This window comes from Pseudoliparis swirei, chromosome 17 (genome assembly GCF_029220125.1).
Source record: "Pseudoliparis swirei isolate HS2019 ecotype Mariana Trench chromosome 17, NWPU_hadal_v1, whole genome shotgun sequence".
In the NCBI taxonomy this organism is placed as follows: Eukaryota; Metazoa; Chordata; class Actinopteri; order Perciformes; family Liparidae; genus Pseudoliparis; species Pseudoliparis swirei.
This window is the reverse complement of record NC_079404.1, coordinates 4,240,214-4,263,960: the sequence shown is the minus strand read 5'-3', so window position 1 is coordinate 4,263,960 and position 23,747 is coordinate 4,240,214. Positions and strand designations below refer to the sequence as shown.

Genomic DNA, 23,747 nt, shown 5'->3' with positions numbered 1-23,747 from the left:
ACAATCTGTCCACAAAGACATCCCTGTCCCTGACCTCACATTGGATTTTCGTGTGGACTTTTGAAATATTGCAGCACATTTCTCCTCATGGAAAATGTTTTAGGCCGTTTGAGGAATATTGCTGAAACTTTTGGAAAATAGCTTGTAAGTGGACTTTGGGTGACGATATTCCATAAAGACATTGTATTTGGAAGCTGCGTGTTATTCAAACAAAAGTTCATGCCATACAATTTCTTGGCCTTACAATTTAACGTGCAGCTGGTAAATGAACCCAGAGTTATTCGATTTTTATGAAGCTGATAAAAGCCAAGAAATAAACATCAACACGCAATTTATTGTTTGTTTCAATTTTATATTTGATGTGGAAAAAAACCACGTTTGACCTTTAAAACCCACATTTGAAAATGATAGTTTGTTTTGCTAATACATTTTTAATTCACTTTGTTACTGCATAAAAACTTTAATAACAATTGTTTCAAGGGACTTTTCCATGATCCGTAGTTATTCTACTTCAAGCTGAAGTATTTCCACGTTAAGTGCCCTCCGCGTTGAGACATTTCCACCCTCGTGGCGGGATATCGCAATGTGATTTAAAGTGTGTCCGTAGGAGTTTACCTTGGAATTGGTGTAAAGGAACAACAGCGGAAATGTCAGAGCAGTAAACAGTTGCAGGGGATGATGGGGGATTGATGGGCTGCTAACCCCTCGTTTGTGACTCTGCTGGGACGCCTCACTCTTGAGGACCTTATGTCATCCTGGCCCTGCTTCAGACTCGGCCTGTGTGAATTCCTGCTGTGTTACCGGATAGCCTGTGGTTAGCGCTCGGAGTGTAGGTCAAACATATCAGTGAGCGGCCATCAGGAACATCTATATCTCCCCCGCCTCGTTCCCTCCAGCCTACTTTTTCTCTTTCAGGTTGCCATGGAAGTGAATCAGGGTTTCCATGGCGTCATGCGCCCATTGTTGTGAGAGCATTGTGTATTTGGCCTAATATTAGATGTGAAAAGACGCGTTCTGTCCAAGTCCATTTGTAGTTGATAAAAACGGATTCTTTAATTGGTTCTTTAATGAGACAAAGCAGGCTACACCAGGAAAAAAAATGCTTGTTTTTTGTTATGACAACTTCACTCTTACATACATTTTTACAGTCATGGACTCCCTTTGTAAAACACCACACAAATCTATATACTCAATGGCTTTTCAGAGTTTTACGTGACAAATCTGATATTCTGAATGTGTTCTTGTTTGCTTAAAGGTTGCGGTCAAGACTCCTCTTGCCCAGCCAAGCTGACCTTTGACCTATGACCTTCCGAGGGGAGAAGAATTCACAACAAAGTTTAAAGTTCCTGGGCCAAAGGATGTGCTCACGGTACATAAACCTAGGGCCTTTGCTTTTTGAAAAAAAACATGCTTTTCTCATCTTTAAAGTACGTTTTCATATATTTTTTTGTCACATACAAAACAAAACAAAGTCAGTTATATACATCCTCCATTTCTCCCGCATTGCAACCACAGGTCCCTTTTCCTGCAACGGCAGCAAAGATCGCGTTTGATGATTTTTTTGGGGGGGGCGAGATGTCGACCGCCAGTTCAGTCGAAAGCATCCGTGTGTTTGTTCTTTCCGTACTCTCGGTTTCTACGTTTTACTCTAATCATGCAGTTCAAAAGAAGGAAACAAAAGTGACAATGGTTATAATCTTTAGAAATCCTTTGACGCGGTTGGTCAGTTCAGCGACAAATTCTCACAAACTGGAAAGAATTCTCTTGAAACGCGGTGGTCCATCTGGGCGTGTCCATTGGTTGTGTCAGTTTCGACGATTGCTCTCATCGCGTACCATCAAAACGAGATGTGCCAGTCTGGCAGTTGAGAGATGAGCTTGAAGAGATGTGACGTGGGGGGGGGGGGGGGGGTAGTAGTAAGGGACGTACAGCTGGTCAGTCGGGGTCAGGGGTCGTCATCGAAGCTTCTTCTTCATACCGGCCGGTCAACGGCGTATTGGCAGGGGTTCAGGTTGGACACGGGGTTCTGCACTGCCGGGTAAGCAAAGTTGGTGTGCTGCTTGGCCTTGAGCCGCAGGCTGGCCAGGCTGGAGTTGCAGGTGTCTCTGTACATGTAGGGACCGCCCGTGGTGGCGTAGGGGCACGTGGCCGCGGTCACCGCTACCGAGTTGAGCGCCGCGGGGCCGTTGAGGTTGTTGAGGTTGCCCAGGTTGTTGAGCCCCGTGGTGGGAACCCCGGCCACCGCTGAGGGCACCATGCTCGAGGCCATGTTCATGGAGGGGATGGAGCTCGGTGGAGAGAACATGGGCTGGGTTGACAGGGGGCTCACATTCATCGAGTTGAAGAATGGGAAGCTCTTGGCGGAGAGCGGGCTGCTCGCCAAGCTCTTGGTGGCCCAGTTGTTGTAGGAGTAGCCCGTGTACATGTCATCGTAGGGCTGCATGAGTCCATTGAACTGGGCACTAAAGCCATTTTTGCATAACTCTGCCTGCTGGTTCCTCTCCCGCTTTCTCCACTTAGCACGGCGGTTCTTGAACCATACCTACGGAAGGTAAAAGGAGAAATTAATTTCAGTCTATGCAGTCCATTTGTTGAGCTTTCTTTGAACCCTGATGCTTCCCTTGCAGCGATAGAGATAAAAAGCATGATATCATATGTAAAGACTAAGAAAAGCATCTTTAGATGTCTTTTAATAGAAGTTCAAAACTCTTAGGCTGGTTCATCGGGACTGTGTAGGTGTTTTAGGAGCCTTTTTCATTTTAAGCCCCGCCCACTTCCAACCAGGGAAAAAGTGCTCATAAAATAACCAAAACGATAAATGTTTCTCTAAATAAGAAACATATTTCTTTCATGTGTTTTCAGGACCTTAAAAGTTTTAAGCAACTTTAAATGCAAAAACTCTCACCAAGTCTTTTTTTGTAGTTAATTTGTCAAATGTTGTCTAAATGTTCTGTGTTGTTGTTAACTGTTGACTGTTTGCAATTAAAGTTATAAATGTATCACTTTATTACTATTATTTCGGTATTTTCGATTTTCTGTATATTCAACATTGGAAAATTGACAATAAAGATAACTTTGAAATGTATTAATTTTGTTTTAAACAAAAAGAACATTCTCCCGATTAAGTATTGGGTATTTATTTGAATATAAGGTCACACATAATACATATAAATGCATCTGCAGTGCATCACAGCAGAAGAGGTTAAACTATAGCTGTGGAGACGCGTTACACTATTCATGGAATATGAGTATAAAGTTGATAAGTTGTAGTAAAATCAGAAACCTGCTAACAGTCATTCAGTAATACTTGACTTGGTGGAATCATTTATCATTATTATTATTCTCATTATCTTTTCAGAGCGTCGCCTATAATAGACGAATGTTATTTTTGCAAACAAGAACAAAATAGAGTGACTGAGGAAGTTATTTTCAAATGTCTTTTTCCTTCACTACCAGAAGGTGTCGGGAGTCAATAAAGTCTCATTCTAAAACACATCTGGAGTATCCTAACCCCTTTCAAATACTTCCAGTAATATTGTGTGCATATGTATCAAGAATCTTTGAAAGACATAATGATCCCAGAAAGTAAGTTGAAATTTATCATCAAACAGTCATATTAGGCACGGCTTATTAAAACTAATTATTGACTTATTTGAATAGTGAGATCCCAATGAAAGAAATGTCAGGGAAGGGCAATCTTCACATTTGTCATTTTATGGTCCTATATTTGGAGGATATGAATTGGATTAAAGCTTTAGTGGAAAATCTAAATTGGGGGGTTTTAGGAATGAAAACGGTGCCAAGTTCCCCTTTGTGTAAAGTTGTGGACAAACTTTTGCTTAGAATCCGACAGAAACCTTTTATTTGTGGATTAAAAAAATACATAAACACAGTATCTGACAGAAGTCTCATCTGTATGTGTTTGTTTTACATTCAAATTATTTACGATCAAATGTGTTTTCTCTTAAATCCTTATAAAACCTGAACAGGCCTTCCCCGTGTTGATGCTCGGCCGTGTCTCGGCTCCCTTGGCATACGTGCGGCGTATCATCCGACCCCCTGTTATTATAGTGACAGAATGCTGTTGACCATTCATATGACTATAAAGTGCATGACAGACTTTTCCATCGCCCTGAGTGACAGCGGGGGAAACCCCACGCCAGAGGACAGGAGCTACCCAATCTTTAGCGTGACTCGGAGGCAATGCTGTCAGACGGTCTGTGAAGAGGCTGAATGTCAAGGTTATTCAGCGGAGACGCATTTATATCTACGTCTTCTGTGAAATGGTCGAATGATGAATCGATGCCAAGGAGATGAAAATACTTTCTGTAAAAAAACAAAAACACGTTCAAGCAATCAAAGACCTCCGCTGAGGGGGGGGTGTCGGATGTATATTTGACGTCCGTGGATCGGAAAATATAAATTCCCGACAGACACGCGCTGATCTGAATTGCGTTATTAATGGTGGAATATATCTCTCTAATTTTATTATAGGCTAAGCATTCTTGGTGACGTCAGCGTAGAGGCTAATGCTACAATAAATCAATATCTATTTGCACCCATGATATCAGTTCTGTCTCTGTTGGAATAGTTTGTGATCTAAACTTCCCTCTGATCCTGTCTCCCGTGACGACTTGTTCAAATGGCTCAAAGAATAACGGGTTGAAAAAGACTTTAACTGCTAAACATTCGCACGTTAATAGCTGTTAGCATGTTAGCATGTTGACGCAGAGCTGGAGACCAGAGCACACGTAGCACGCGAGCTAGTGATGGTATTGACGACAATGCATTAGTCAAGTGAAGTTGTATCTAGTCCGAGATCACGAAAGGTCTCGGCAGTCCGTAAAGGGTCAAACGCCGTCGCTCACCCCCCGACCCCCCCGATGCGTTCCTACCACCGTGATGATTAACAACGGCTCTCCGGCAAATCTCGCAAATCAAGTTGACGGGTGAAGTGTTTTGGGCATGTGTCGGGGTTAGAAAAGCCTCTGATAGACATCCGCGACAAGACCATGTGTAGACTGTTGTCCTTTCAAAACAACAACCGACAGTGTGCGCTATGTGACCTTTCATCCAGCCAACATTAATTTGATCCATTACTTGTGAGGCGGGCCGGGGGTCGTATTGTCGCCCGTCAGAATGCCTGTCCTCTTGCTCCATATAGCCACAATGACCAAACCCCTAGGTGTGGGCAACCTCTGCTGCCCCTTTGGCATTTAGGTTGTGTGTGTGAACTGAAGCCATAAAAGAAGGGAATTCTACCCAAACGGTATTTTCTAACCATTTAGGTTTAGTGTGTATTCTCCTGCGGTTACATCTCTGCAAACTGGTTTATACAAAGTGAGTGAGGCCTACATTACGTTTAAGAAGTGACGACGTACCAAAAATGTTGATGACGTGACAAATCATGTTGGTGAAACAAACCACCACGTGAGATCAAAAGAATAAACATACCGGTGACACAATGTACAGGTGAAACCATGAAGGACTACCGGTGAGACAAAAGACAATGTTGGACTGGTGAGACAATGTAGTAGTGAAACAAAGTGGTGAGACAATGTACCAGTGAGACAATGTAGTAGTGAAACAAAGTGGTGAGACAATGTACCAGTGAGACAATGTAGGAGTAAAACAAAGTGGTGAGACAATGTACCAGTGAGACAATGTAGTAGTGAAACAATGAAGTGGTGAAACAAAGTGGTGAGACAATGTACCAGTGAGACAATGTAGGAGTAAAACAAAGTGGTGAGACAATGTACCAGTGAGACAATGTAGGAGTAAAACAAAGTGGTGAGACAATGTACCAGTGAGACAATGTAGTAGTGAAACAATGAAGTGGTGAAACAAAGTGGTGAGACAATGTACCAGTGAGACAATGTAGGAGTAAAACAAAGTGGTGAGACAATGTACCAGTGAGACAATGTAGTAGTGAAACAATGTGGTAGTGAAACAAAGTGGTGAGACAATGTACCAGTGAGACAATGTAGTAGTGAAACAAAGTGGTGAGACAATGTACCAGCGAGACAATGTAGGAGTAAAACAAAGTGGTGAGACAATGTACCAGTGAGACAATGTAGTAGTGAAACAAAGTGGTGAGACAATGTAGTAGTAAAACAAAGTGGTGAGACAATGTACCAGTGAGACAATGTAGGAGTAAAACAAAGTGGTGAGACAATGTACCAGTGAGACAATGTAGGAGTAAAACAAAGTGGTGAGACAATGTGCCAGTGAGACAATGTAGTAGTGAAACAATGTAGTAGTGAAACAATGTGGTAGTGAAACAATGTGGTAGTGAAACAAAGTGGTGAGACAATGTACCAGTGAGACAATGTAGGAGTAAAACAAAGTGGTGAGACAATGTACCAGTGAGACAATGTAGGAGTAAAACAAAGTGGTGAGACAATGTACCAGTGAGACAATGTAGTAGTGAAACAATGTAGTAGTGAAACAATGTGGTAGTGAAACAATGTGGTAGTGAAACAATGTGGTAGTGAAACAAAGTGGTGAGACAATGTACCAGCGAGACAATGTAGTAGTGAAACAAAGTGGTGAGACAATGTACCAGCGAGACAATGTAGTAGTGAAACAAAGTGGTGAGACAATGTACCAGCGAGACAATGTAGGAGTAAAACAAAGTGGTGAGACAATGTACCAGTGATACAATGTAGTAGTGAAACAATGAAGTAGTGAAACAATGTAGAAGTGAAACAATGGAGAAGTGAAACAATGTGGTAGTGAAACAATGTGGTAGTGAAACAGTGTAGTAATGAAACAATGTAGGAGTGAAACAATGTAGAAGTGAAACAATGTAATAGTGAAACAATGTTGTGGTGAAACAATGTAGTAGTGAAACAATGTAGTAGTGAAACAATGTAGTAGTGAAACAATGTGGTAGTGAAACAATGTAGTAGTGAAACAATGTAGTAGTGAAACAATGTGGTAGTGAAACAATGTGGTAGTGAAACAATGTGGTAGTGAAACAATGTAGTAGTGAAACAATGTCCTGGTGAGTCAATGTCCTGGTGAGTCAATGTGCTGGTGAGTCAATGTGCTGGTGAGACATTGTACAACCTAAACTAATGAGGGATTTGTTTAGAGCTCAGCGGAGGCTCTAGAGATCTAAACCGTTTAAAGGTTTTATTTGTGTCCCCTTCGGAGGAAAGTTCATCATGTCTCCAAAAGGCTCCGCCGTCCTCCTCAAATACTACAACCCCCCCCCCCCCCCATAAGCGCAGGAGAACCGCTGCAACAAAGAGCCCGGTGCCCAGAGGGCCGGGGCGTGGCGCTCACCCTGACCCGGGCCTCGGTGAGGTTGGTCCACACGGCGATCTCCTCCCGGGTGCTCATGTCGGGGTAGCGGTTCCTCTGGAACGTGGCCTCCAGCTCCTGGAGCTGCTGGCTGGTGAAGTGAGTCCTCTGCCGCCGCTGCTTCTTCTTCAGGGAGCTGTCCTCGGCGCTGGACTCGTCCAGCTGGTTCTGGTGGGACTTCTCCGTGTCTGCGGACACACAGAGAGAGAGAATGAGGATTTAAAAAGGTCAAAAAAAGACACTGGGAGGCGGGGCTTAGTGAGGAAGAATGACATGACACATCAAACAGAACAATGCATCACTGGATTATTGAGAGAGTGAACACTGAATGTACAATAACATTATTATTAAAAATAATAATAATAATAATCCAAAATAATCATTTTGTAATAATGAAAATATATATTTAGAATTATAACTCAATCTTACAAAGTGCCGTATTAAAAAGTAAATACAGTATCAACAGTAAGAAATGCTCATTATGCAGATTGTCATTTCTCTATAGAGGTATTTGTTATATATATATTAAATCATTGGATCAGAATTACTAATATGTTGATGTGTATGTGCAGCACTTTAATATCATCGCTGGTTGAGGAGCTTATTGGAAAATAATCTTTAATGTTACACAAAACCACTATTGTTGTCAATCATCATTTGCTGCGTGAACTATAGTTACTATTCCTTATTATATATTAGATTTAAAATGTATGAAGCACTTAATTAAAGTATATCACTATATTTAATTCTCATTATTGTGGTATTTAAAACCTTTTAGAAACCGTAGACCCCCCCGATGAGGTCTGGGGTATTTATTGCTATAAAAATCAAGCAAATATACAGTATATAAAATATATTAATGTTGCATATCACATTAAACAACCAAGCCTGAGCTAAAAGAATCAGTCAGCCATTTAAGAAAAAATCAAATAATCATAAATATATGATGAGCATAATTCGGCCCACTCAGCAGGTTTCCGGACCCTGAGACCGTTAGCTGGGTGCTATCAGATAAAAGCCTGATGGCAAAAAGCTCGACCATTCCACACTGATTACACACATATCTTCCAAATCCCTCTAAATTAAAGCATCAGTGAGATATATCAGCAACATGAATCGCTTTATCCTTATACAATCAGCTAATTCTTCTTACACATGTTTATTAGGACAATCGAAATGCATTTTTCCCGGTAAACTCAGACTGATATATGTTCTACCTCTGCCCTGTGCCTCATGCAGCTCCTCCTGGACATGCAAAGGGAACATGTGACATGTGTCGGGAAGTTACTGTCAGCCTATTGTATTTTACATTTCCCAAATGACGACGCCTTTCAGGATTCTATTGGCTCCCAGTGCTGTCAATCTAGTCTTGGTTCATAGTCCTCAATTCTACGATTCTGCGTTTCCAAATAGTTGTCATGTTCTGATATTGACCCATCCCCCGCTGAGTTAGAGCCGTGCATACTGTTTTTTAATGGGAAAATATAGTTGTATGAATTTTTTTTTAATGTATCCCAAAAAAAGTTTGAAAATCCTGTATTTGGATATATTGAAAACCATGAGTAACATACGAGTGAAATGTAAGGTTTGGGACGAGAGAAAATTCAAATTTGCCAAAATTTGCCTTTTGGAGACCTGGCCAGAACTCTCTGTACTAAAACATCTCTAACTTTGTTCTGCTTCACTTTTTCAAAGTCAAAGTTTGCAGAGTGAATGTTCACATATTGTACTTTGATGTTGGCGAGGTTTAAACCTTTCAACTGCCTCATCCCAAAGAGATAATCATCCTGAAAGTGCTTTTTTTTCAAATTCAGACCTGAAACTTTTTTTTATATTTGTGCCATCTTCATTAAGCAATATATAGACTGATATTTACACATCCGAACAAAAGAAGAAATGTTTAAAATTTCAAAAATTATTCAAATAGCCCGAGTAGTTGCAGAGATACAGCCATTTAAATTTGGGTATGCAATTTTCGAGCAGAATAGAAAAAAATAGCTTGGTGCCTAAAAGATTAAATGTTTCTGAGTAGATTCTACTCTGTGCAGAAAATAAAATAGTTGAGTTTAGAGCTGTTGTTCTGCAAAGATAAAAGTTAATGATCTTAAAGTTCAGTTTAATCCAAATTAATTAAAATGAACAGTATTTAATTTGATCTGATAACTTTTTTTTCTCCACATTTCTTGAACTCTTTGCGGTGACCTGGCCTGAGCTTGGAGTAAAAGTCTGTGCAGGTTATGAATTGGACTTAATTCGATGGACATAGACATGTTCCAACTTTGTAGCGATTTTTTTCAAAATTAGGAACAGATTTCATTTGATTTTTTTCAAAAAACACAATATAAAACAGCCAATGTCACACTCTTAACATATTGTCATTATATATATATATATATAATGACAATGTCACACATACATCACACATATATATATATATATATGTATATATATAGATGTATATATACATATATACATGTATATAAATATGTACATACATATATGTATGCTTATATATAAATATATATATATATAATGACAATATATGTCACACATATGTCACTCATATATATATATACACACATATATATATGTATATATATGTGTATATATAAATATATATACATAAATATATACATACATATCTACATTCATACATATATATATAGAAACAATGTCAAGACAATATATATATATATACACATATATATATTTTTTTAATATATATATATATTGTCTTGACATTGTTTCTATAGGGGTTGACTCACATGATCTGTTCAACTGACAATAGAGGCGGTTTTACCAGAGGGGGCCAGCATCATGAGGAGACGATGGAGGCAACAAAATATTTTTTGCCAAGAAATGACAGAGGCCATTATTTTAGGTTCCTCTCTATGGAATTATAATAATATTATGGAATCTGTGGAATTAAGTGTTACGGTTGAAAGCATGTAATGCCTCGCTGGCATGAAGAACATCTCATGAACACACATTTCTAAAGAGTCGGAGGCCTCAGCACAGAGCTCTGGATCCCTGGAACCCTGTCGAGTGTAATTGGCAGAATTCTGCCGAGAGAAGCAGATTCATGAACACATTGTGTTCTCATGTGACACATCACATTAACTCTGCCACCGTTCAGCCTGGACGCCATCGGCCCCATCCTGAAACCCACGGGTCAGATCAAACCTCATCTGAAAACCCCTCCATCCCACCAGCTGGAAAATGAGTCGCATGAAGTGTGTGACATGGCCCAGAGAGAGAGAAGGAGTCCAGACGCTGCATTACGCTCAAAGATGTGTGTGTAGGGGCAGTGAGTGATTGCATTTGGCCCCCCAGCGCAGGGACCACACATCCATGTTATGTCTGCCAGGGCTTCTTCTCTGCCAGATCTGACTGCCGCAATTTGAGGACCTCACAGAAAGAAGTGAAATTAGTTGGCCGGCTAATCCAGTGGATCAGGTTTTTGTGACTGGGGCAAGTTGGGCTCTGTTTGGCGAGGGCTTAGCTCCCGGAGCAGTTCGAAAATAATCAGCGGGGTTTAAAAAGAGGCTCCACAGGGCCGCCGGCAAAACCAATAAGGGCCCAGGCAGAGGCTGTTATCTGGCAGTAAACTGACACCGGGTAAGCTGTCACTTAAGGCCAAAGTCTATAACACAATACGGAGGAAAAAGGGCAGACCTTTTAAGAGCCGGGCGCTGCCCGACAATGGAAGCAATCTGACTGATAATGTGAAGACACGACTGAGCCGTTCCAGGTCAGCCATTCAGAGCGAGCTTTAATCTGGGAAACGACCGCCACGGCCTTTTGACATCTGGAAAAAAACGGCAAAATTCAGATTGTAGTGACAGAATTAGAAAGCAGCTGCTGGTGGCACACACATCCCGGATGCTCCAGGTCAGATCTCCTTCTTTTTTTTAAAGCAGTCTGACAAGCTTGCTAATCACTGCCACTTTTTCTTCTTTTTTTTACAGGAGCTGCACCTTTTATCAAGAGGGAGCTTCTCATAAAGGCCCCCCCCCACACACACACACACACACACACACACACACCTCCAGAGAAGAGCTGGATACTGCGTTGGAGGCCGCTCCTCCGAAACCATGATCAGTGGTGCGGAAAAATTTATGAAAAATATTGAATGAGCCGTATCTTCCGTAGATCTCTCCCTCCTTATTTGGGCCATCGTCGTTGCGTTTTCTTTAGCCCCGCCTCTTTCTCATTCATATAAACGGAAAAAGAATAACTCTGGATTCAGCATGTTCCTATAGTTCTATTCAAGTGTTCAGCTCAACAACAAGAACATACTCTGATCTACAGATGTCTTTTTCTCCAGGTTAGTCTGACGGGAAAGAATCTTTTTGGCGTCACGTGACCGACACATAAACTCCACAGTTTGACCACAATGTACAATTTGCCTCAAAGTTGTTGTTCCTGCAGGACTTGATGTTTTAATCCATTCCAGATTGAACATTGCATCTTGTGTTCATAACAAACGGCAACAAAAACATCAAGAAATGTATTTTGATGCGATTACTTTAGAAAACACGTATAATTCAAGGCTATAGTGTTCCCTCTGGAACAATACTGGAGAATATTTATATATAAGAGTTCATTAAGCAATGCACCAGGACATGACTATTACTGGAACACATGCGTGATAGTCCATTTGATTTACCTCGCTGACAGCTGTACACATTTTATTAAAAAACATCCTCAAAGGAGTTAAATTAACACACATTAAGTCTCTGAAAACTCAAATTTTTTAAATCGTATTATAAGATAAATATGGCATCTCAGTTTATTGGAAAGGAGTTCAGAGAATAAACTCTATCTGATTATTTTTATTATAATAAAATATATAGATCTGATTATTAAAACATGTACAAACAAAATTAATACAATAACAATTGCATTATAAAAGATAATTTTAGGTCACACCAGATTTTCTAATCTCTGTTAAATAAATGCGACTGAGATTGATCTGTCACCATCTGGGCCTTTTTTTCCGGATCATGCAGTTTGTCATTTCGGCCCAATGTGAACGAGTTGGGTTCCACTCGAGAACAGCTTTAAGATTTTAAAATAATAATAATAAATCCCTCGGTGTGACAGGAGAGAGGCCTCCTGCAGGAGGCGGCTGCAGCAGGAGGCGAGCGAAGCATTTTACGCCACATTTCTTTCCAAAATAGTTTGTGTTTGACAGTTGGTTAGGACTACATTTCAAAGCACACGCCGTTTAGCAATTAGATTGGGTTACACGCACATAAACACACACACACACACACACACACAGACTGACAGACAGACTGACTGACAGGGTTAAGATGTTTTACACTTAATGAAGAAGTTATAGAGAGAGCTCATAAAATACATCCAGGTGATTATTTGACATTCATAACACTTGATCATATGACATCAGACCAGCTGGAGCACAGACTACATCACGTGTACAGCCAGAGCGGAAGTAAAACTCTATCTGTCCTCACGTGACCCACGTCCACCTATCCGAGGACGCCTAAACCACCGATGACCAGAAGCAATAATAATCCGTCCAATGGTTATTTTGGTCTCATCGTAATCATTCGTGTGTATTTGGTCTCGCATTCTGGGACCAGCAGGCCTCTGCTGGAGGGTTGATGACGTCACAGAGGTCATTAAACCTGCTGGTTTGAGAGTGGATCCGTCTCGCTCCGACTGAAGCGCTCTGGAGAAACAGCTCGTTTGCAATTCATTTTATTATTCAAAGTCCAACCCGTTCGTGTCCCTGCAGGCTCTGCCTCCCGGGCCAGACGCCCCGCAGCCCGGCGGAGGCTCTCCCTCCCGGGGCCAGACGCCCGTAGCCCGACGGAGGCTCTCCCTCCCGGGCCAGACTAAACTCCCGCAGACCGACGGACGTCGGGCCGTTTACAAGCTGCCCCTGCATAGTTTATAACGGCTTCTCTCTTTATCAGCTGGCTCTGATTAAACTGTGCTCGAGCTCTGAAATGAGAAATAATTGGTGCATTGCGGGATTGCTTGTCTTGTGGTTCCTCGGTGTCATCCAGCAAGCAGAAATAATTACTATCTGTTTGTTCAGCAGCCAATTTGTATCCATAATTTATTGAAGCGATTGTGCAGAAATAAGCAGGCATCTCCCAATATGATGATGATTATTATTATTATTATTGTCACTATTATTATTATTATTATATTATATATAATTATTATATTATTATAATTATTATGTGTGTTACATTTTACCATCGTTATTCATATTCTCATTATTATATAATATCTCTTTTATATGCCAATAACCCCGCGTGTCGGTGCGCGCGCGCGCGGCTCCGTCGCTCTCAATATTTGGAGCGATGATTTTCTTTCGTGTATAAAACTGTTTTGCTGTGACCCGCATGAAGCTGCGTGCGTGCGCGTGCCACGGTGCCCGTGACGGGTGTGTGTGTGACGGTGCTCCGGTGCTCACTGACCGCTGTTGTCCTGGCCTTTACATCCGGGCTCGTGCTGCGGGGTCCCGGAGTCGGAGAGCGACAGCGCCGGGCTGCGGGCCTCACTGTCCGGCAGCAGGTTAAAATCCATCCCCAGGTTCTGCGGACAGACACACAGACACACGGGCACGCGTCAGGCCTCAGCTCCACCGGCCTGGAGCCACTTCCAGAGCACATTCAACACATTGCACGCGTACCGATCATAATTATATTATGACGTCACAACATTAACAACATCTGTTGTGTTTTCTCTCATATTTAGATCACCTATCATTCTGTAATATTATCAATAACTTCTCCAGGAAGGTATTCGACGTGAAGCTGATATGCTCCGTCGTTGTTTCCTTCCTGTAATATTCTTCTTTTTTCGGCCATAAATGATCACGTGACCAGTGAGGTAAGAGCGGAGGGATTTATAGCTGACACTTTCATCAGCATATGTGCTGTTCTTCTGTCTTATTTTTTTTAAATGTGTAATGTTTGTATTAAAAGTGGGTGTGGCAAAACAAATAAACAAAATACTAAAATATAAAAAATGTAAAAAAGAAAGTGCATCATCATCCATCATGAAGTTATTACAGTTAGTGCATTTGTTTTTAATTGTTTTCTTTGGTCGCGACTGTATTCTTCTTCTTTTTCAAAGCAGCTTGTTATAACAATCATATTTTCCTGCGACCATGAATGACCACGTGACCAGTGAGGGACGAGCGGAGGGATACTAGCTGCACTTAGTGCTTTTCTTCTGTCTTCTTCTTTTTTTAAGTGTCATGTTTGTATTAAAAGGGGGTGTGGCGAAAAAAAGAAACCCAAAATACTCAAATAAAATAAATGTTGAGTTGATATTCTAAAAAAGAAAGTGCGACATCATCCATCATGAAGTTATTAAAGTTGGTGCATTTGTTTTTGATTGTTTTCTTTGGTCGCGACTGTAATATTCTTCTTCTTTTTTTTCAAAGCTTGTTAATAATCATATATTATCCTGCGGTCATGACCAGTGAGGGAAGAGCGGAGGGATTCTATAGCTGACAATCCCATCAGCATACAAGTGCTCTTCTTCTTCTGTCTTCTATTTTAAAAAAGGGTACTATTTGTATTAAAGGGGGGGCATAAAAAAGAAACACAAAATACTCAAATATTTAAAGAAATCAGTTAATATTCTAAAAAAGAAAGTGCAACGTCCTCCATCACAAAGTTATTACAGTTACAGTGCATTTGTTTTTAATTGTTTTCTTTGGTCTCGACCAGCAGTCTATTGCCCGAGGAATGTAAATACATACATTTGGTTGAAGAACTCATCAAGTCCTCCCAAAACACACTCGCCACTCTCCGCACACTCGCTCTCCGTTTGGCCTATTTGGGCAAAATATTAGTGAATTTAAATATCTGGACGCTCCACCTAATGCGCGTTTGCGTGTGTTTGTTTAATTTAGTACTGTGTTCTGTTTCTATCTTTCTCTTTGATCTTTCCATCCTCCCCCCCCCCCTCCCACCCATCTCTCTGACATAAGCGGCTATAACGAGAGCCGTCCCCAACCCGCTCTATTCTGAGCTGGAGGGGGGGAGAGCAATCGAGTTATTGCTGCAAAATACACGATGACACTTCCAAGCCGAATTCTCGCCCACGAGATGGAACCGTCCCTCTCTCTCTCTCTCTCTCTCTCTCGATGGAGCCCAGAAATAAATAGCAGGTGGGTTTATTTGTCCGAGAGGCAGTCAACACCTTCGACATGTCCGGAGCTGACGAGGGGTTTCGGGGATGATGTGTGCTCGAGGAGTCGATCGTTATATGTCACGTGTTGCTCCAATCACGTCCTCTCTGGTCGTCAACTTCCAATCGGAAGTTAAGTGCGATATGACTTTGTAAAAGAAAGGATGTCAAACCACGCGGAAGGCTTCAGGAAAGAAAGGAGTGAAGACTCGGGCCTCCTTCTCTATCCCGGGACTTTGGCGAGTAAAAACCTTCGGCGGTCTGGAGGAAAGTCGTCGCGACGATGAATCCATGTCGTCGAAGGATTTCCCAAGGCGATGAACCTGAGACTCCCCCCCTGAGGCCTCTATAGAAGCATGGCGTGAGTCCCCCGCCCCCCCCCTGAGGCCTCTATAGAAGCATGGCGTGAGTTCCCCCCCACCCCCCATGCCCACGATGTTTTTTCCACCAGTCCTTTTCGCGTGTGCCATGTTGCATGTGACCTCTACAGGGGGGGGCGACTTTAGTTGAACTCGTGAACCAGACTCGCTGTCGCCATTTCAAACAGTTGACATGGCTTCGTGTCCCTCGGCGCTCTTTTGAACGTCACGTGTAGATTTAGTTCAACCTGCCGCTCGACTGTAAGAAACACGAGGCCCCCCCCCCCCCCCCCCGGCGGCCTTCCTCCTCTAACACCTGGAAACACACGGGATCAATAAAAAGGTTTCAGCCGGCGACATTTCTCTCATCGCCGTCATGTTTCATCTCTCTATCGTTCTCCAGGTGGTTCCATCCCGTGCATCCTTCATCTCAGTATCGAGACAATGGCGGCAGAGAGACCCCTCAGGATACACATTAAGGAAGATATATCTCCTCAAAAAAAAGACCAAAGCATCCCTGGCATACTTATATATTTTAAATATAGTCAGTATCTTTCAATAACAAAAGGGTACTTTTTCTACATAACACTTAAAATCGATTCAATTAAAGGAACATTTATTTGTTGTCATCTACCAGATATTCAATGACTGCTGGGTAATATGTGTATCAATGTTGTCCAATGGCAAGTCTCTATTTGACCATGTGACTAGACCAACCTATACTCACTATAGTTGTTCTGGGCAAACAACGAGCTGGACTCATCTGAGGCCCATGAGGCCCATCCTCACTCCTCACTCAGCTCATCCATTCTTATCATTCACTTCTATTAACGCGTGTTGTTTTCACTGTGAAGTCCTCTCCAGGGATCGTGAAAACACCCAAATATCCAAACGCAAATACACGAGGACGTGAGCTCATGCAGAGACACCTGGAGACACACGAGGATCACAAAGCTCAACGACGACGGAATCATGAAAGGCCGAGAGAGATATGAGAATATATATATGTGAGGGGAAAGTGCACTTCTTAAAAAGTGAAATTCATCCCCAAAGCCACGACACAGAGCATTGAAACGTCTGTGCATCGCGTCACACACACTCACACACACACACACACACACACACACACACACACACACACAGGTTCTCTGCATGGCATTTGGTTCCCGTCATTCTTCTGGTTCCAAAGACCCAGAAAACGAGTGACGTCATCGCTGCTTTACTCCTGAATTCAACCCACGACCTGCATATTCCTTGTTCCCACTGACTACCTGTCACATCTGATAGATGGGTAGACGTCTTCTTCTTCTTCTTCTTCTTCTTCTTCTTCTTCTTCTTCTTCTTCCGGGTACCACGTCTGCCGTCTCCAACCACGCCTCGGCCCTTCCCCGCCCCATAACGCATAAAGTGGCCATCCCTCCCAAAAAGGCTTTGGAGCAAAGACTTTTGCATCTGTTTTTTATTTCCAGCGTGTGTGAGAACGATCGGCGCATTTCGCTAAAGATTATTGGAGACAGGGGGAAAAAATGGCCATTCTGCCCGTGGGCCAGAGGCCATCGCTGCATCCCTGGGAAAGAAGAAGAAGAAGAAGAAGAAGAAGAAGAAGAAGAAGAAGAAGAAGAAGAAGACGAATAGGAGAAGGTCAAGTCCACCCATGAAGAGAGATTACCTTCCGTTAACACTGCCTCTGTGTTGTGGCTTCAGATTAATTAGCCTCTCGTATGGATTTGTGGGTCAGAAGGATCACACCCCCCCCCCCCCCCTCTCCCTCTTTTTGTTTTGTCGAATGGCTCAATGGCGGCAAATAATGTGTTCTCGGATTTCTCACGTCAGATGTGACCTATGGGCGTTTGTTTTGTTGTCTTTTCCGAGGTCACATTTGTCTCATTGTGTGTCTTTCCAACAACCCCGGATCTGACATGTGGGGCGGGCCTCGTCGCGATGGAGCTGCGCCGTGTTCAGGATATATATATATATATATATGTATATATATATATTATTATTATATATATATACAGGACTGTCTCAGAAAATTAGAATATTGTGATAAAGTTCTTTATTTTCTGTAATGCAATTAAAAAAAAAAACATGTCATGCATTCTGGATTCATTACAAATCAACTGAAATATTGCAAGCCTTTTATTCTTTTAATATTGCTGATTATGGCTTACAGCTTAAGAAAACTCTAAAATCCTATCTCATAAAATTTGAATATTTCCTCAGACCAAGTTAAAAAAAAGATTTATAACAGCAAAACAAAATCAAACATTTGAAAATGTGTTTCCAGGTGTTTCGAGTTAATTAGACGATTCAAGTGATTTGTTTAATACCCTACTAGTATACTTTTTCATGATATTCTAATATTTAGAAATAGGATATTTGAGTTTTCTTAAGCTGTAAGCCATAATCAGCAATATTAAAAGAATAAAAGGCTTGCAATATTTCAGTTGATTTGTAATGAATCCAGAATGCATGACATTTTTGTTTTTTTAATTGCATTACAGAAAATAAAGAACTTTATCACAATATTCTAATTTTCTGAGACAGTCCTGTATATTACAGGCCAATTACAGATGTTCCGGAACACATCCATGCAGCCGGCGCGCTCTGCGCCTGCGCGCCGCACGGATTCATTTAGACTTCTCCTCAAGAAAAGGTCAAAGTCTTTTTGAACAAGCTCAAAGTGAAACATGTCAAACGACTCAGCGCGAACACGGAGAAGTGTGTCTACACACACACACACACACACACACACACACACACACACACACACACACACACACACACACACACACACACACACACACACGGCGGCTCCAATGTATGACGTCGGAAGTGTTCCGCGTGACCGCGCGGCGTTGGCGTTACCTTTGCCGCGCGTCAGGTCCCATGGTGTCTTGTGGACCGGCTCCCCCATCAGGCAGACCGAGCAGCAGCTGTCCCTTTGTGGGAGCAGAGCCCAGGTCCAGTATTTTTGGTCAGAATTGTAAATGGGTGAGTCGGTCTGCATGCAGGGCTAAATCCGCCGCGGCAGTGATGGATGGACAATGTGGTGCGGAGAGGCCGGGCTGGTGGGAGGAGGAGGAGGGGGGAGGGGGGGGCGTGCAGGTAATGCAAGCCAAGTCATTTTGTCCAGAACTAGCGGCACCACATGATTACGTTTCCAAAATAAAGAAGCCCCTCCCCCTTCACCCCCATCTGACCTCACTATGACCAACAAGCTATATCCCTAATACGCACGGTGGATGACGTGTCTCTCCATCAACCGGATGTGGAGTTCCCAACTCATCTCACGGTGCCCAAGTCTACTTCCTGGAGCACCGCACCCCCCTCACGTCCCCAGCTGACACGCTGGCCCCTCGGATCAAACCCCGTCTGCCGCGGGGCCCTCCTGCTCAGAAACGGCCGCCAATCAACAGCAAGATGAGAGTTTGCATAAGCAGCACGCGCTTTGCATAAGCAGCCGCCCGGTGACTCCGATCTCATTAAAATATATATGTATATATGTGTGGTGATGATAATAAAAGAAGAAGAAGAAGAGAAGAAGAAAAAAACATAATAATGGAGGAAGAATCCTCTCATTTTTCGGGATATTGGCGAGGTCCATCTGGCGGTGCGCGCCGCAGACTGCGTATTTTCCACGGAGTGCGTGGCATTAGCCCGGGAATTATTCATAAACGCGTCGAGAATTAATTCCCGGGATTAAGAGTTGATTAAGATGTGTGTCACTTTGCGGGCTGAGAACTTATTAAGGGCCTCCTCGAAGAGACGGCAGATGGAATTTCAGTCCAATGTTTGTAGATGTTAATTTCTGCCCTCCTATAACAGTCATTTGCATATGATTGAGGGAGAGAGAGAGAGAGAGAGAGAGAGGCCGAGGCCGTCCTGCAGCAGCAATACCAGTCCACATTAACACATGATCCTTTTCATATCATAATTCATCGCGTTGTATTCCACTGATGGAGACTCGGTGTGTATGACAACGTGTTGTTGTCAGAAATCATTTAAACCGGAGAGTGATCCGCATCCCATAATATGTTGATGTGTGGAATTTAGTTCAAGGTTTTTTTTCTTTTTTTCTTAGTTAATAGTTTTGAAGGAATTACACATTTAGAAATTAAATAAACAACTTTTTTTTGGTCCCGTTTTAGCGCCGCGTTATGATGCGCTGTTATCACGTGGTGCGGGTTTATTATATGTTCCCACCTGGTAGAAGCAGCCAGGTGGATTTGTCTCTGTTGGAAAACTGACGTAATACATTTAATAAATGAATACTATTAATATTTGATATAAGCGCCTCACAGATGCGCCGCGGGGAGCCGCAGTGTTGGCCCGTGGGTCCCGCGGGCCGCGGCCTGCAGCCCGGCCTCCCGGTACACGGACGGAGACAGCACGAAAAGAAACATTTACATTCTACCTCGAGGCCTAACGTGAACTTCAATTAAACAAATCATATTTTCATATGTCCTTTGTTGGGGACGCATGCAAAAGAGGCTATTGAAGGCCTGCCGGAGAAATATGATCCTGTGGTTGTTGGTAGTAAATCTGCGAGGCCCTTGATTTATTTAATATGAGAGAAAATTAACATTAAATTAGAAAATATAAATAAATACAAAATAAACGAAAGACAAAGCTGGTTAATAAAACGCCCGTGACCTGCGATGTAAATTACAGTTTAACCTTTTTATATTGTTAAGTATAAAATAATAATTCTGGCTTCATGTTTGTTTGACATTTCGATTTCCACATTTACAGTTAATTTATTGGTGTATTTTTAACCAGTAATTCGGAATGTGATGTTTCATTCTCGGCCGAACAACGGACCGGAGGAAGGAACTATACTTTAAAATCAATACTGACTGACTTAAACACATTTTCACAATATCCATCCGCCGAGGAAAACCGTGAGATGCTGTTAAAAACTCATTAAAAAAGCTCGTATGTCATACCTTTTAATTATTATTATTAAATAGTAATACTACCCTATACATCACCAATATTACTGTTATTATTATCATAATTAATTATTATTGTTATTATTATCATAATTAATTATTATTTTTATTATCACTTTTATTATTGTTATTATTATAGCATTATTATTGTAAAACATTACTGGTCCAAATCAATGTCAATAAATAAATTTTAAATATCATATCATAAACGTCCCTCTTAAATATTTAAAATGTTACAAACATAACGTGCACTATGGATGCAGGTATTACAAACACAAGTTGAAGTGGTCGATATTGTGTTTGTGGTGCGGGCTCACGTGTGCGCGCGTGCGTGGTTGCTGGTTGGGGTGGGGGTAGGGGGGCGGAGGGGTGGTGGGTGGGTGGGGGGGGGGGTGTACAGCTTTGTTTCTCTGAGGCCCCGGCGGTCACCTGCCACTATCCATTTCCTCCAGATCCCCAAATATGTGTGACCTCCCAAATATTTTACAACGGAAGTCTTTCGAAATGTGGAGTAAAAACACAGCGACGTGTAAACACCACCCTTCAGCTTCCGGCTACGGGAGGAAAAAGGGAGCCGTGAAACGCGTCTTCCCCTCCGCGCGTGTCCCTCACGCACACACAGGCCGAGAGAGAGACACGTTCGGACTGCGGGACATGAGGCCCGGCTGGCACGGAGTCCATCTTTTGGACTAAAAGTTGGAAATTAATGTGAATAAATGTGTATTCAGGGTTCTCGTGTGGCCTGTAGTAGAAGATTCAACACACACTTTTTTTTTTAAAACACATCGCGTTGCCGGACGCGTCGCCTCTCATCCGCTCCGACGCGCGCACCTCGGAGTATAAACTCCAGCTGTTCCGATGGTCTTTTTCTTCCTCTTCCTCCCGATTCATATCCAGATCATGAGTGACTCAACTTCTACACGAGAGCTTCAAATTGAGCTATTGAAGCCTCGACTTTCCCCCGGATGGATTTTGTCAACTTTTACGCACAAAAAAATTATTATTTGCACTTACATCGAATCCCGGTGTGGTTATTAAATTAATCCGTGGAAAAGGCAAAGAGCGGCGCGGCAGGCTGATGCGTGTCCTGGCCTCGGGTTTGCTGGTGACATGGACACAAAAAGTTCCCCGCTGCGTCAGAAAAGTCAGAAAGAAGAAGAAGAAGAAGAAGAAGAAAAAGAAAGAAGGCGTCAGTCAGTCAGTTTCCTCTTTCTTTTTCTTCTCCTCCCTCCACCCCGTGCTGTCAGACATGAAGGCTGTGGAGTTGTGAGGCTTGATCCTCACGCAGAGGAAAGGGAGGGAGCGAGGGAGGGAGGGAGGGGGGGGGGATTCATGCTAAATATTGTGCGTGACAGGTCCACTGTGGAAAGGAGGACGGCCCCCTATTCTCTCTCTCTCTCTCTCTCTCTCTACCTATCTCTCTCCCTCTCCCTCCCTCCCTCTCTCACACACGATGAGTGCAAACACACTCTCCTCGTCTCTCTTTCCCTTTCTCTCTCTCTCTCTCTCTCTCTCTCTCTCTCTCTCTACCAGACACTCTCCTTCTCACTGCAGCCTCTCTGGCCAGTTGTTTTAGGTGGTGCATAACTTCAAAAGGGATCTCGTGGAGTCTTCTAGTTCATCGTTTTGTTTTATTCATCTTATTTTTAATAGTTTCCTTTGGTGGTCAAGATATATATCTAGAGGCAACAATCCTTTCCCCCCCCCAGATAAAACAAACACCTGAGGAGAAATAAGAGACAAGAAAGAAATATAGAGTTCTAATTATAATTTTGACACTTTTAGACATGAGTCTAGAGACACATCTTCATTATGTATTTACATATGGAACTAGAATATAAGTTTAATATTCACATTTGCAGTTCAAACCTCTGAACATGTTGTAAGATAAGTTCAAGTTTCAGCTCCAGGCCTGAATGGAGGGTTCACGTTGAACTGATGATGAAGCACTATCCCCCAAACCCTTTGGATTATTAGTCCGTTGAAGTGTAATCCCACAGAGCAGAGGAGCTCTCGGAGATGAGAGCTTGTAACGCTCAGCTGAAAAGTGAACACGCGAGAGGTATTCCAGCCATGTGTTCCAATCCGTCTGCTATAGGACACGCGTGGGGTCACGCTCGATGGACTCAGGCCGTGTCACGTTAGATGATTGACAGGTGCTCTCTCTCCTCTGACAGCACTGTCTTTTAGAAATGACATCCCCTTACAATGAAACTTCATGTGCACGTTACATTTCAAGGGAAACATATCGTGTCTCTTATCCGGAGTAAAGGTTCCTCAACAATACTTTTTTTTCCTCGAAATACTTTTTGTATTATACATTTTCTGAAATGCTGCCGTTTAAAATGCTCATGGGGCATTAGTTCATGACAATAGACACAAGAGTAACATTTATTCCAAAATGTGTATTTTGGATATTTTATTTCCACGGGTCTTAAAGAAAAAAGAAGCCAGTGCATGAAACATATTTGTGCCTGCTGTTTTTTGCCTTAATACTAATATTTGGCAGAAGTGGAATAACAACTAACGCATATAAAATAAGATAAGATATTACTTTATTAGTCCATCAGCGGGGAAATTGATCACAGCAGTGGGTGCACAGTAGCGCGGTAATGAAAATAAAATACAATATACAGTAACAATATTAGATGTACAGAGGAATAAAAAATATATATACAAGGTAGTAATTAAAGTAAACAGTCAACAGATTAAAGTGTCGGATTATCATGTGCGCTACAGCGTGAGTTGCGCAGCTGTACTGCTTAAACCTGTTTATTATTACAATTCCACCTCCAGCTTATGAAAGATTACAATAAAAGTCGCATCTAAAAACAAACAGGAGTAAGCTGATTGGTTTCTAATGGCTCGTGGAAGTGGTATACGTCCTCCACATTCTTGTTCTAACACCACATGGCCAAAAATATAAGTTTTTTGTATTCTC

General features: G+C 42.2%; 1 protein-coding gene across 1 annotated transcript; it reads right to left on the bottom strand.

The window, feature by feature from the left end:
- Positions 1-1,046: 1,046 nt before the first annotated feature.
- Positions 1,047-21,993, bottom strand: pitx3 (paired-like homeodomain 3). The gene is made up of 4 exons (XM_056434856.1): positions 21,821-21,993; positions 13,767-13,884; positions 7,291-7,496; positions 1,047-2,542 (listed from the first exon to the last, which is right to left on the bottom strand). The coding sequence occupies exons 2-4, from the start codon at positions 13,873-13,875 to the stop codon at positions 1,973-1,975; spliced, it is 885 nt and encodes a 294-aa protein (XP_056290831.1). The 5' UTR covers positions 13,876-13,884; positions 21,821-21,993; the 3' UTR covers positions 1,047-1,972.
- Between the last annotated feature and the right edge of the window lie 1,754 nt (positions 21,994-23,747).

Bases quoted from the DNA above. Each gene is read 5' to 3' on its own strand.
- pitx3 (XM_056434856.1), bottom strand. From the start codon at position 13,875: ATGGATTTTAACCTGCTGCCGGACAGTGAGGCCCGCAGCCCGGCGCTG. The intron at 7,497-13,766 runs GTCAGTGAGCAC...GTGTGTCCGCAG, and splicing joins TAAAGGCCAGGACAACAGCG to ACACGGAGAAGTCCCACCAG. The intron at 2,543-7,290 runs GTGAGCGCCACG...TACCTTCCGTAG, and splicing joins TCACCGAGGCCCGGGTCAGG to GTATGGTTCAAGAACCGCCG.